The 13,275-nt window shown below is 34.9% G+C and overlaps 1 protein-coding gene and 1 pseudogene across 1 annotated transcript; one reads left to right on the top strand and one right to left on the bottom strand.

Annotated features, from left to right (window-relative positions):
- LOC108369795 (uncharacterized) overlaps positions 1-13,275 on the top strand; it is a 43,696-nt pseudogene that overhangs the window by 22,958 nt on the left and 7,463 nt on the right.
- LOC108369793 (mitochondrial import receptor subunit TOM40 homolog 1) lies at positions 11,636-13,069 on the bottom strand. The gene is made up of 3 exons (XM_017624986.1): positions 12,660-13,069; positions 12,021-12,571; positions 11,636-11,958 (listed from the first exon to the last, which is right to left on the bottom strand). Exons 1-3 carry the CDS (start codon positions 12,939-12,941, stop codon positions 11,838-11,840), a joined length of 954 nt encoding a protein of 317 aa, XP_017480475.1. The 5' UTR covers positions 12,942-13,069; the 3' UTR covers positions 11,636-11,837.

The raw sequence follows: 13,275 nt of genomic DNA, 5'->3' as shown, positions 1-13,275 counted from the left end.
TTTTTGTAATTCACATATGTATGAGGCCATGATTCCTTAATTTTCAGATAGAACTGCTTAGCGTGCCATTAGATTAAGGAGCAAGCGACCTTGATTATAAAATGTATAACACTTGAAACTAGTTTAAGAAGTTAAGTCCAAAAAATAACAATTGTGGCTTAGGCCACTTCTGCTCTCATGGCCATATATTTACATACATACATACTACATATGTACAGACAATCGAGAATACATATCGAAATAAAAGCATAGATATTTATATACTACATACCTATGTACATAATATGAATGGGAATCAAAACACAATAATAACAAACAACAATAACCAAACATAGTACCGAAAGCATAAAAATACAAGAACGAGCAATAATAACAATGTCTCATCTACCTAATGTAAGGCCTACACCATTGGCGTAACCATCCGTAACCACCGGCGGGCCTCGACATTATTAAGCTAGCATTTCAGGGTATGCTTTTCTTTTATATATATATACATATGTATGTATAGAGGGAAAACTTTAAAGTAAGGGTGTCGGCTCAGTTCATTTCACTTTCCGCATATATATGTAATTCACTACGCGGGGATGACTAAATTTCGGGTGAATTCGTTCTCGGGCGAAACTCATGATAAAGCTGATTGGCTGAAAAAAAGGGCTTGAAATTATTCAATATTAGTTTGGCAATAGGCCCAAGGGGCGACCCTGAATATTATCCAAATTATTTAAACATTCTTTTATTCTTCTTCTATTTTTAACCTAAAAATTTGTTCAAAAATTTTAAATATGTTATAATGAGTTAATTCGAAACAAAAAGGTAAAAAAGGGCACATAAATCGAGGCTCAAGCTAAATCGCGGCCATTTTGAGTCGAAACTACTCCCGCTCTTAGCAGAAAAAAGACAGCTTCCTTAAAGTAAGTTCCCTGGTTATAAGCAAATATGAGATATCGTAAAATAATCGACCAGTGCAACATTTGACGTTATTCGCTGATTGTGTAGTGTAAGCCCTACGTTATAAAAAAAGCTAGCAAAGCTATGAAAATCTCATGACACATACGAGTACGTAAGCATATGTACATATAAATTACATCAAAATAGGAAAGCTAATAAATAATTAGCCAATCCCACTAAAGAAGCCGCTTGTATGTCATGTAATAACATAAGATTTTGCATGATTGCTTCTTTGTTATGTACAACTGATTGTATATCCATAGCGATCATTTGCTAGAAGAACGCTATAACTCAAAAAATCAAAAATGTGAGAACGAAAATAAATTTCAACTTAAGAAATACATATAACAACATTAAAATTTGACGCAGAGTGAAAAGCTTTCATTAAACCATCTTTTCTGAGCTTCCTATTTGAATTTAAAAAAAATTTTGTTTTCTTCTTATATGTACAGTACCAGATTGACCGAGCTTTGCCCGGAGTGCATATACTTTTTAATGTTTTCCATGTTTGGATATCAAATACTTGTCATTTGAATATCTTTAAAACAATATTTTGGATATAAGAAAAATATTTTGGATTTCAATGTCTACTAAGTAAATTTCTTACCTTACAATTTAGCTGGCAACCCTATTCCGAAATACGCTGGAATGAATGGGTAGGTTCAGAAGGCGCAGTAGTTGAGCGCAACCGTTGCTAAAAAAATAAGTAATAGGAATGCGTCTTCTGAGAAAAGGTCGCGGGACTAAATACATATTCAATACCGATGCCACTCATCCCGACGATTTTTAGACTTGTATCGCGGTTTCCGAAATTTTGCCGCAATATTTTTTTTTTGTGACCGAAACCGAGATTCTCATTTGTGGTCGCAAAAAATTTGCTTTTATTTGACACTGTCTAAGGTATGTACATACATACATATGTACATATTATACACATGTATGTTCGTATGAGAAAATGGTAAAATGAAAATAGAAAACTACGCATTTTAATGTAAATTAATTATGAACACTTGCACGAGCGTAGTTTCGATTCTGCGGCGTCTAAAAGAAGAACGCATATTTTTAAACAAAATAGTCAGATATTGAATTAATGAGTTTCATTTAGTGTAAGATGACATCACTAAGTTGTTAATAAAATATTAGCAATGAATTACAAAATATAAATGTATGTATGTATGTATGCATGTGTGTACATATACTACATATTTACATATATGCGCATGTATGAATGTACATACATTGTACATAAATATAATTATAAACAAACCACGAAGCCAAAAGAGCAACAAAGGCGGAATTTTTTGTAATTCACATATGTATGAGGCCATGATTCCTTAATTTTCAGATAGAACTGCTTAGCGTGCCATTAGATTAAGGAGCAAGCGACCTTGATTATAAAATGTATAACACTTGAAACTAGTTTAAGAAGTTAAGTCCAAAAAATAACAATTGTGGCTTAGGCCACTTCTGCTCTCATGGCCATATATTTACATACATACATACTACATATGTACAGACAATCGAGAATACATATCGAAATAAAAGCATAGATATTTATATACTACATACCTATGTACATAATATGAATGGGAATCAAAACACAATAATAACAAACAACAATAACCAAACATAGTACCGAAAGCATAAAAATACAAGAACGAGCAATAATAACAATGTCTCATCTACCTAATGTAAGGCCTACACCATTGGCGTAACCATCCGTAACCACCGGCGGGCCTCGACATTATTAAGCTAGCATTTCAGGGTATGCTTTTCTTTTATATATACATACATATGTATGTATAGAGGGAAAACTTTAAAGTAAGGGTGTCGGCTCAGTTCATTTCACTTTCCGCATATATATGTAATTCACTACGCGGGGATGACTAAATTTCGGGTGAATTTGTTCTCGGGCGAAATTCATGATAAGGCTGATTGGCTGAAAAAAAGGGCTTGAAATTATTCAATATTAGTTTGGCAATAGGCCCAAGGGGCGACCCTGAATATTATCCAAATTATTTAAACATTCTTTTATTCTTCTTCTATTTTTAACCTAAAAATTTGTTCAAAAATTTTAAATATGTTATAATGAGTTAATTCGAAACAAAAAGGTAAAAAAGGGCACATAAATCGAGGCTCAAGCTAAATCGCGGCCATTTTGAGTCGAAACTACTCCCGCTCTTAGCAGAAAAAAGACAGCTTCCTTAAAGTAAGTTCCCTGGTTATAAGCAAATATGAGATATCGTAAAATAATCGACCAGTGCAACATTTGACGTTATTCGCTGATTGTGTAGTGTAAGCCCTACGTTATAAAAAAAGCTAGCAAAGCTATGAAAATCTCATGACACATACGAGTACGTAAGCATACATATGTATAAATTACATCAAAATAGGAAAGCTAATAAATAATTAGCCAATCCCACTAAAGAAGCCGCTTGTATGACATGTAATAACATAAGCATATTGGATTTTGCATGATTGCTTCTTTGTTATGTACAACTGATTGTATATCCATAGCGATCATTTGCTAGAAGAACGCTATAACTCAAAAAATCAAAAATGTGAGAACGAAAATAAATTTCAACTTAAGAAATACATATAACAACATTAAAATTTGACGCAGAGTGAAAAGCTTTCATTAAACCATCTTTTCTGAGCTTCCTATTTGAATTTAAAAAAAATTTTGTTTTCTTCTTATATGTACAGTACCAGATTGACCGAGCTTTGCCCGGAGTGCATATACTTTTTAATGTTTTCCATGTTTGGATATCAAATACTTGTCATTTGAATATCTTTAAAACAATATTTTGGATATAAGAAAAATATTTTGGATTTCAATGTCTACTAAGTAAATTTCTTACCTTACAATTTAGCTGGCAACCCTATTCCGAAATACGCTGGAATGAATGGGTAGGTTCAGAAGGCGCAGTAGTTGAGCGCAACCGTTGCTAAAAAAATAAGTAATAGGAATGCGTCTTCTGAACGGCTTGATACATTATCTGTCAAATTCAAAACACACAATATGTTGTCTCAAATGATCAGAAAAATATTACGATCATCTAACACGCAACTGTTCAGTTGATCAGAAGTACAAAACAACGCGTTCAGAAGGTGCAATCGCAATAGTTACTGAGCTGTTGCGCCTTCTGAACGTGCCCAATATTACATATCTTGAGCGTATATATACTATGTATACATACAAAAAAATGCTGATTGAAATTAACAAAATTAAAATTAAATTAAAAATATTTTTGAATTAGGGATCTTTAAAATATCTTACACGAGTCTTCTCGGAGACAATGCTTACTTAGATAACCTGAAAATCTAAAACATTATCTGTGTACAAATAATGCAGAGAATTAATTTTGGATTATGACATTCTTCCAGCGAACGAGCGATATGTGTTTGATATAAATTAGACTGCATCACTCCCCATACAAAAAAAAAACGGTACTATTTTTCCATTGGAATTATAAAATCTATTATATTTTAAGACGTCCACCAAAATATTTCGGAAAAATATTAAGATTTACGGGAGCTGGACCGATTTGAAAATACCTCCAAAAATGGGGTTTTTTATGAATAAAAATAGTTGCTTAAAGATATTTTTCGAAATTTCCCCTCAAATGACAAACCGGTTTAAGCTTTAAAAATTTTCATAAAAATATTAAAAAAAAAATTAAAAAAAATTTAACGGAATCATAATAATGACATTTTTTATATTATTTTTAATTTGTTTCAAAGATTGGTATAAGAAAAACTTCAATAACTGAACCTAAACTCTTCCGATTTAGACTTGTCATTGGAAAAGTATATTTTTTATTTCTTTGCCAATAAACTCTCTCAAAGGCTGAAAGAGAAAGGTAAGATGAACGAACATCATTCAAAGTTGAATTAAGATGTGTTGGTATTTGAAAAAAAAACAAGTAGTTTTTAGCAAAAAAAAACCGACTTCAACTCTCATATAAAAAAAAATTTATATGTATATATATCTCATGATCCACTGATCGGATCTGAACCAGATTAGTATGGGACCACCTCTGAGACACTACCTTTCCGATGCAAAAGGAATTATCGAAATCGGTTGACGTGGTCCAAAGTTATGCGGTAACATACATAAAAAAAAAAATAAAAAAAATTAAAAATATTCCGACGAACTGATAACCTCCTCCTTTTTTGGAAGTCGGTTAAAAATATGGGCCACGAATGGCTTTTTTTTTGCACATAAATAAAAATAGTGTGAAAATACCTTTCTACCGAGTTCCCATAAGTCTAAATCAGAATAGTTTTGGCCCAGTTATTTAAGTTTTTCGTAAATCAATCTTTGAAAAAAGATTCCGTTGAAAAGATTTTTAAATATTTTTATGCAGTGTTTTTAAGCCTAATCTGTTTTGTCATCTGAGGGGACTCTTTTCCGAAAAGTTCTTTAAGAAACTATTTGTATTCATAAAAAACTCCATTTTTGGAGGTATTTTCAAATAGGTCCAGCTCGCTTAAATCTTAATATTTTTCTGAAATATTTTGGTGGACGTCTTTTTGGATATAAGGTGTTCACCATGTAGGTAATGGGCAACTACATAAATATTATGAAATGATTAGTTGGTGGGTGAATATTCATAATGAAAATACGTAGATGAATTTTGCATATTACAAATTTCATACTGCTTTTTGATTATAGTATCTGGCAAAGTTAGCAATTTTTCTACTTAAACTGAATCAAGTATTTGAGCACTGCGCAGCGTATGAGTAACATTGAGTAGTGTATCGGGTAGTATATTTAGAGGTACTTACATAGAATTAGGTCTCTTTTTCGCGGTTTTTATGCGGATATGAATTTATGCGGTTTTTCAAACCATTTTCTTGCTGTATGGATTTTACTTTTTGGAGAGTTTTTATAACTTTTTTTCAGTGTTTACTTCTGATAAATAATTTGTCTTTGTATACTTAAATAATTCATATATTTATGGTGATATCTTTTTTTTTGTTTTTGGTTAAAATACAGATAAAATTTTATGTATTTCATTTATGTTCAGTTTTACATGGAATAATAAGTGTTGAAGTAAAGAAATAAATTGTTTTTTTTTTATACCAGAGCGCACTTGTGCACAAGGGTATATTAATTTTGTTCACATAACGGTTGTTTGTAACAGCCAAAACGAATCGAGATAGATATAGACAAATGTATACATAAATGATCAGGATGAAAAAAGAAATCGATTAAGCCATGTCTGTCTGTCCGTCCGTCTGTCCGTCTGTCCGTCCGTCCGTCTGTCCGTCTGTCCGTGTACACGATAACTCGAGCAAAAATTGAGATATCTCAACGAAATTTGGTATGTAGGTTTCCCTTAATCCAAGGTAGGTTGGTATTGAAAATGGGCGAAATCGGACTTTAACCACGCCCACTTCCCATATAACGGTAATTTCCAGAAATACGAAAACTGCGATATTTTAGTAACTACTGAAGATAATTCACTCAAAATTGATATTTACAATAATTTTTAGACGAAAAATAAGAATATTATAAATTTTTGGAAAATGGGCGTAGCCACGCCCACTTATGGTTACATGTGTATATCTTGGTAACCGCTGCACCAATTTCTTCCAAACTTGGCACAGTTGTTGGCCTTGGTACAGCATAAAAAACCGCCGAAACTTTTTAAAATCGGACAATAACCACGCCCACATCCCATATAACGGTAATTTAGAGAAATACAAAATCTTCGATAAATCAGTAAATATTGAAGCTAATTTATTCAAAATTGATGCTTGCAACAATTCTTTACCAAGAAATACGTTTATGGTAAAATTTTGGAAAATGGGCGTGGCACCGCCCACTTATGATCACATATAAGTATATCGGTAACCGTTCTACCAATTTGTACCAAACTCGGTGTGGTTATTGTGCTTGCCACATATAAGCAAAACGTTGAAAATTATTGAAATCGGACTAAAATAACGGCCGCTTCTCATATAACGGTAAATTTCAGAAATGCTTGAAACTTCAATATTTCGAAATTGAAGGACGCTAATTTACTCAAAATTGATACACCTCGGCTTACCATCTAGCGGAAGGTTTCGGAAGGGTGAAAAAACATATATTTAATACTTGCGCCGGGTATTTAATGTTCGGCTCCGCCCGAACTTAGACTTTCTTACTTGTTTTTGCCTAATATTGTCTCACTAGATTTTTTGTTGTTTTTTAGATTTTTTTACATGGAGTATCTGAATATGTGCAGTTTTTGTAAATGCTGGAACGCATCCCCTGTTTTTGTATGAAAGTAAAGTACTTTTTTATGAGGCTTTCTGAGGAACGCGTGTACCACATAAAATAAGTTTATATAACTTTTATTTCAAATAAAACACAGAAAAATGAACGAAATGGCCAATATTTTGGCTTTATTAATTTGAAAATTTTATGGAATTTAGTGCTAAGGCACAATTTCGGTTGCATGGCCACCGCGCTGAGCCTTATGAAGACCATGCTGTCAGCTTTCTATCGTCAATAACGCACCGAATATTGGTTACCAACTAGTCAGTTGCAGTTGTTTTATCTGCGTAGGCATTTGTCTTGGCTTACGCCCATCAAAAGTATGTACTCTAACGGAGTCATTTCTTGATATGCTTCGGTCACCTCACCAAAAGTGCGTCACAATAAAGTAATGGGCTATTACACCGTCCTATTGGAACCATTTAGCTCATAAATGATTACGCTGGCCATTGACGGTAACGTTGGCTTCATCTTCAGTTTTACAATGCTTTCGGCATGCAAAGCATACAGTAACTTTTTCTAGATACATACGAGAGGAAACGATTTGGTTAAATACGGATACACTATACAGTAAATCTCTGCGGCACTCTTTCAACAACTGGTTTCATTACTTATTTAACTGAATAACGGTAGTCCTATTGTAGGCTTATCTAATAGACGAATTTTCAAATATGTCTACTAATACCGACTAATTCGTAATTTTAAATTTGAATACCTCACATTTTAAATCGAATTGCTTCACCGCAGGATAGATTAAGAAGTACATATATAATGAGCTATTTAACACAGCGGAGTGATATCATTGGGCAATAAAAAACCACTATAAAGAATTCATTAAATTCGCGCAATATGCTCAAGAGTAACAGCGCTAAACAACTTAGCGCCCGTTAGGAATGAACGTCGGCGAAAACAGTTTTGTGTCAGATATGCTTACGGTGACCATATTTATGGGAGCCGAATACGGGACAAAATTTAATTTTGTGAATTTATTCAACAAAAACTTACAGATCTTTAAGTCCAAGATCCTAGATTTATAAACTCTGAAACAGCATCCTTATAGTAACATCTCAAATTTGTGGGATATTTTTCTCGAGATTTTCAGCCCGCGAAATATGTTAAAAAATTCGTTAAATTTTAGTATTATAAAGTGTAATATTGATATCTCTAAGACTTTTTTTGGCAACTCTTTTGTTGACGGTGTAACGCAGTTTTTCATACAAATTAAGCATCTATGTTCAACAATTTTTTTAAAAGGGAAGCAAATGAGCATCTCTTTCCACTTGCACTTTATTATACTCGAATTTAATGAGCTACAAAACTGCTAACCAAATCTTTTTTCTAAAGATTCTAATTAAAAAGTTTGAAATTTTGATGAAACATTGCAGAATTAATTTTTACAGTTTTTTGCACAAAGTCGGAAACTTGGATTTATATGGTTTTTATTAGACAAAGAGCTTTACTTTCATAAAAAAATAATAAACATTAAATAAACTAAAGAAAAATGGCCAAACCTTGCTAAAAAGTCGGGTTCTGATTTATATTTTGGTCACTGTATGTATTCCTCGATTCTAATCACAGGCATTCAGATTAGAAAATAATAGCTGTTTATGGAGAAAATTACGATCATATACCAACATCACTTAAAACTGGTTCATAGGCATGCCATTTTAATGAGCTGTAAAGGCGTCAAAATACGTAATAACGAATACGGGACAAATACAGGATATTAAATTAAAATAAATAAATTACCAGGACAATGGGTCAAAAAAGAGGACTGTCCCGTATAATACAGGACGGATGGTCACCGTAGATATGCTAGTTATACACATACTCTACTCGCATATGTATGTATAAAAGCTTTTTAAATTGTCTTCTCTTAAGTCATTCATGATATTCATTAGATGTACATACCCAGCAGGGAGTGACGTTAGCTTATACCTAACTTTAGTCTGTTTACGCGAACACTAGTGCTAACTATTAACGGTATTAGGGTATTCACAGTTTACTTTTAAAGTTAAAAGGTGGTAACTTTAACAAGATAACACATTTGAACTGTGGGCAACCCTACACATATGTGTCTCAAATTGTCAGTAAAACAAATATAGTCAGATATATATTTAAAAATCTTTCAAATTACGCCCACCTTATATTTTTCTGCTTCACTTTCCATTTTTTCACAAAACAAAAATATGAGACAAAGTCGAGTAATTTTGATCAAAACTGTTATCTCTAATTAGTATGGGAACAAAGAACAAACAAAGCTACCACATGGTAAAATGTTTTAAAGTTACCAGGTGGCAAAATTAACACAGTAGATAATATAGAACTGTGAGCACTCTATATATTTTGTTCGAAAAAAGCTAACTGGTTGGATACTTCTGCACTACATGTAAACTAACTTGTGACGAACTACTTTTGGACATAAAACATCAATAAAAAACATTTCTTAATTTTTTTACAATTTTATTTAATTAATTTATATTTAACATTGCATATTTGCTTACATATTATGCAGTAGGTGGTCCTGTATTGGAATTCCGTCAGACATAACTTCAAAATGATAATATGAAATTTTGATCGTCATTTTATTTGTCCTGAATTCGAGAAAGAATTTGTGAAGTGCAGAAAAAAATTTATCCAAAGTAGATTTTGTATGAGGATTTTAAATTGAAATTTGTCAAGAAAACAAACTTCCGATTGCGTCTGCACGGCTTCTGCACGAGTTTACGACTCACTTTAAGTTCGTTTTGTTATAGCTAATTAAAAAGATCTTTATTGAAATACCTTTAAATATTAAGCGATCGATGGCATGATCATAGCGAGGAAAATAAAATATTTTGAAATCGAAGCTTTTCTTACCCTTACAGGTTTCCACAAGACACCATCCAAAACATCCTTTGAGAATACCAAGGAGTCAGCCAGATACTCGCAGTCAGTTAATATGACCAACTTACTTTGAGCTTGTGGATCCATTGTGACACCACTGTGAAATACTGTTCCCCATCTCTGCAACTTCAGTAATATTCATTGAAAATATTCCTAATTTCGAAGAGTACCAAGCAAATAGCCAATCACCGGTTACACTAGCTATGCCCATCGAAATGCCCTCTCTTGAGATAAGGCTGACTTTTGAAGACAGGGCTAATATAATTTAGAGCTGCCTGGCATTCCCGGGACGCCTTGCTACCCGAGAAGATATTAGTCGTAGTCTTCGTTACGGCATGTGTGTTAAGGACCACAGCCACATCCTTTCTAACTAGAACTTCAGCCTGATAAACGCTGCGATGGACCGGAATTCTGACGGATAATTGGTGGTGTTTGCCACTTTTTTCTTGACGGGATGTTCGTCTTAAAGGGCCTATCGAAGGTGGGTTTAGGAGCGGGTAGACGATTTCTGGGTCAAAATTACCCCTAGAGTTGGAAGTAAAGAAGCGTGGCTAACCCGCATATACTTACATAGTGCCATAGATGTTTAAGGTGACTTTCCTTTTGAGTTGATGGACATTTACTAGTAAAGGCAAATTTACGGGGAAACTGCAGGGAGTCTATGTTTCCTTGTAAAGATAATTACCTCAGGAATATATACTACTTTTAATCATTATATGTGAAGATTGATAGCTCTCGACTACTACAGTTCATTATAGCCTCTTCAATGGGCTTTGAGGGTGGTAGTGATAATGTCAGCGAAGATTCTATACATGAGGGTCGTATGTAGCATGCCTGCTAAAATGCTGAGTAAATAAAGTGCTTGTGCCTTTTCCGCAATTTATGTCCCGACTAGTGGAAGGCGGTAGGAGACAGTTGGTCTCAATTTCTGATCATCTCCAAATTACCCCAAAATGGCTCCATTGACATAGCGACATATACAGGAATGAGAAAGCGGTTGTAGGAGCGACGTTCAGGGAACTCAAAAGCGGAGTTACGGAATTATATCACTCCAATGCTGAGCAGAGGTGAAGCTGTAGATAGATCTGAGATATTTATGAACCACTTAAAAACAGAGGAGATATTGGAATTAGCGATTAGGAAAGTACTGCAAGGAAAGCATAGGGCACTGGTACGTGCTTCGCATCCTGCGAAGATCGGCATGACTTCCAACAGGACCCCAGTGCTCTGCGAGTGGCTGCCCTTGCCAGACTGAGGCTAGACACATCCCTACCGATTGTATCAGGTTGACTACTGTCTCTGACATACCGCAAATCATAAAAACCACCTTACACAGGTAACTGGTGGAACTTAGAGCATTTACTTGTTAGATGTGTAATCGGAAATTTTTCATTGCCTGCACAAATCAGGAAGCGAACCTGTTTTAGTACGCACTTCTAACCACTCGGCTACAGCCAATGATCAATCAAAGTTCAAAGTCCCTTCGTTTGTTACCCTTTCACGAAAATTTTAAAGGGGAGATCCAATATAAGGTGTTTACTAACCAAAGTCAAAACGATGCCCTACGGTGCGTCTTGATTGGAAAATTGGCACTCAGACTCTTTTGGACGCCGTTCAGATTAACGAAAAGTACTAAAGGATATAGAGCCTTGTGGTTTAATGAATATTCAGTAAATTTAAGATGCTAAATTTTCATAAGCTGAATAGCAAAAATTGCCACACACTGTGATATATTTCAGTCGCCACGCCTTTGCCCGCTGGGATCAAGAACGAATTTTAAGCCGAATGCAAAACGATTGGTCACTAAGCTAATCAGCGCACTTAAACCCATGCCACATGGTATATGCGGTAGTGAACTAAAATAAATGACAAAAAAAAATATTAAATCCACCAATTTTCCTATCAAATATCAATCTACCGATAGTACTGAAAGCCCACAGAGAGATCCGAGTTGACCATACTGCGTACAACAGCGTCATCAAAGTCCCATTGATAACAAATAGTGGCGATGGTCTTCTCAGTCTTGCGATGCCATGCCAGCAGGGTCGCCATCTGAATACGCTCGTGTATACGCTGCCAGTAGCTGATGTCGATGCCCTGTCGTGATGCAGATGCCGCTATTTGATAGTTATATTTCGAGTAGCGTGCAGCGATTGCTGTATCGGCCATCAGCGAACGCGGATCGGTCCACTCAAGTAGCAATTCAGCGCCCAACGCCCACGATTCGGTTATAGAGCGCATCAGCGATATGGTGCTGCGACCGCTATTCGAACGCACGTTGTACATGTTGCAGGTGAGCGTTGTCGATGGACGTGTCAGCTCGATGGTGGTCTGCGTTTGTAGCTCCACATCTTCGGCTGCGCGCTGCATGGCAGCTTCTAGACGCAACGCGCTATGCGGGTAAAAAACAATGCTAACATTTGAAGCCAATGTGGTTGGATTGATATCGGCCGTGATTGTGGGCGTTTGCTGCTGGGTAATTGAAAACGATAAAACAGTTACATATGTTATTCTTCGAAGTAAATAGAAACAATACGAACGGGGTTAGATAACATACTAGAAAATCTTCATATAAACGTAGCGAGTAAATGCCACCGAAACGAAATCCTGAGGGACGCGTATGACTCCACACCCAATTGCATGTGGCAGTTTTGTTAGCGGCTAGCCGATGTGCGTAGTCCAACTCGATGCCATCGTAATATGTTGGTTTGATGCGTTGTGCCAGTTTGTGTAGTTCGTGAATACTGCCGGGATTCTTTCTGTACGTAGTACCGGGGTATAGTTGAAAGCATGCTGGAAACTGCTGTGTGCATTTCTGTGGGCACCAATCGCACGTCATGAATTAAGTGGTAAATCGGTTCAGGAAATATACGTTTAATATCGATTTTTATTTGCAAAAAATATTGTAGATCAATAAAAAATATAATGAACACTATTCGTGGCGAGGCCTTTTAGCGGTTTCGCCGTATTTTGGCGGCTTTCTAAAAAGAATACTCAAAATTGGAAAAATAATTTTCAAAAATTGTGATTATTTTGTTTTTGAATAACGACAATATGTTTTGAAAACGTCAATGTGAAGTGTTGGAAAATTTTTAACAGTATGGTGAATTAAACTCGCATAGTTATTTCAAAGCACATGGCGTTCAGTAATTATTGTTACCAAGATACCGGTG

The sequence above is a fragment of the Rhagoletis zephyria genome, unplaced genomic scaffold, assembly GCF_001687245.7.
Source record: "Rhagoletis zephyria isolate East Lansing unplaced genomic scaffold, Rhagoletis_zephyria_1.1 Rzeph_scaffold_03844, whole genome shotgun sequence".
Classification (NCBI taxonomy): domain Eukaryota; kingdom Metazoa; phylum Arthropoda; class Insecta; order Diptera; family Tephritidae; genus Rhagoletis; species Rhagoletis zephyria.
This window is presented reverse-complemented; position numbering and strand designations above follow the sequence as displayed.

Coding starts and splice junctions, on each gene's coding strand:
- LOC108369793 (XM_017624986.1), bottom strand. CDS start 12,941: ATGACGTGCGATTGGTGCCCACAGAAATGCACACAGCAGTTTCCAGCA. Junction 12,572..12,659: donor GTTTATATGAAGATTTTCTA/GTATGTTATCTA, acceptor ATTACCCAGCAG/CAAACGCCCACAATCACGGC. Junction 11,959..12,020: donor GTGGGCTTTCAGTACTATCG/GTAGATTGATAT, acceptor CATTTATTTTAG/TTCACTACCGCATATACCAT.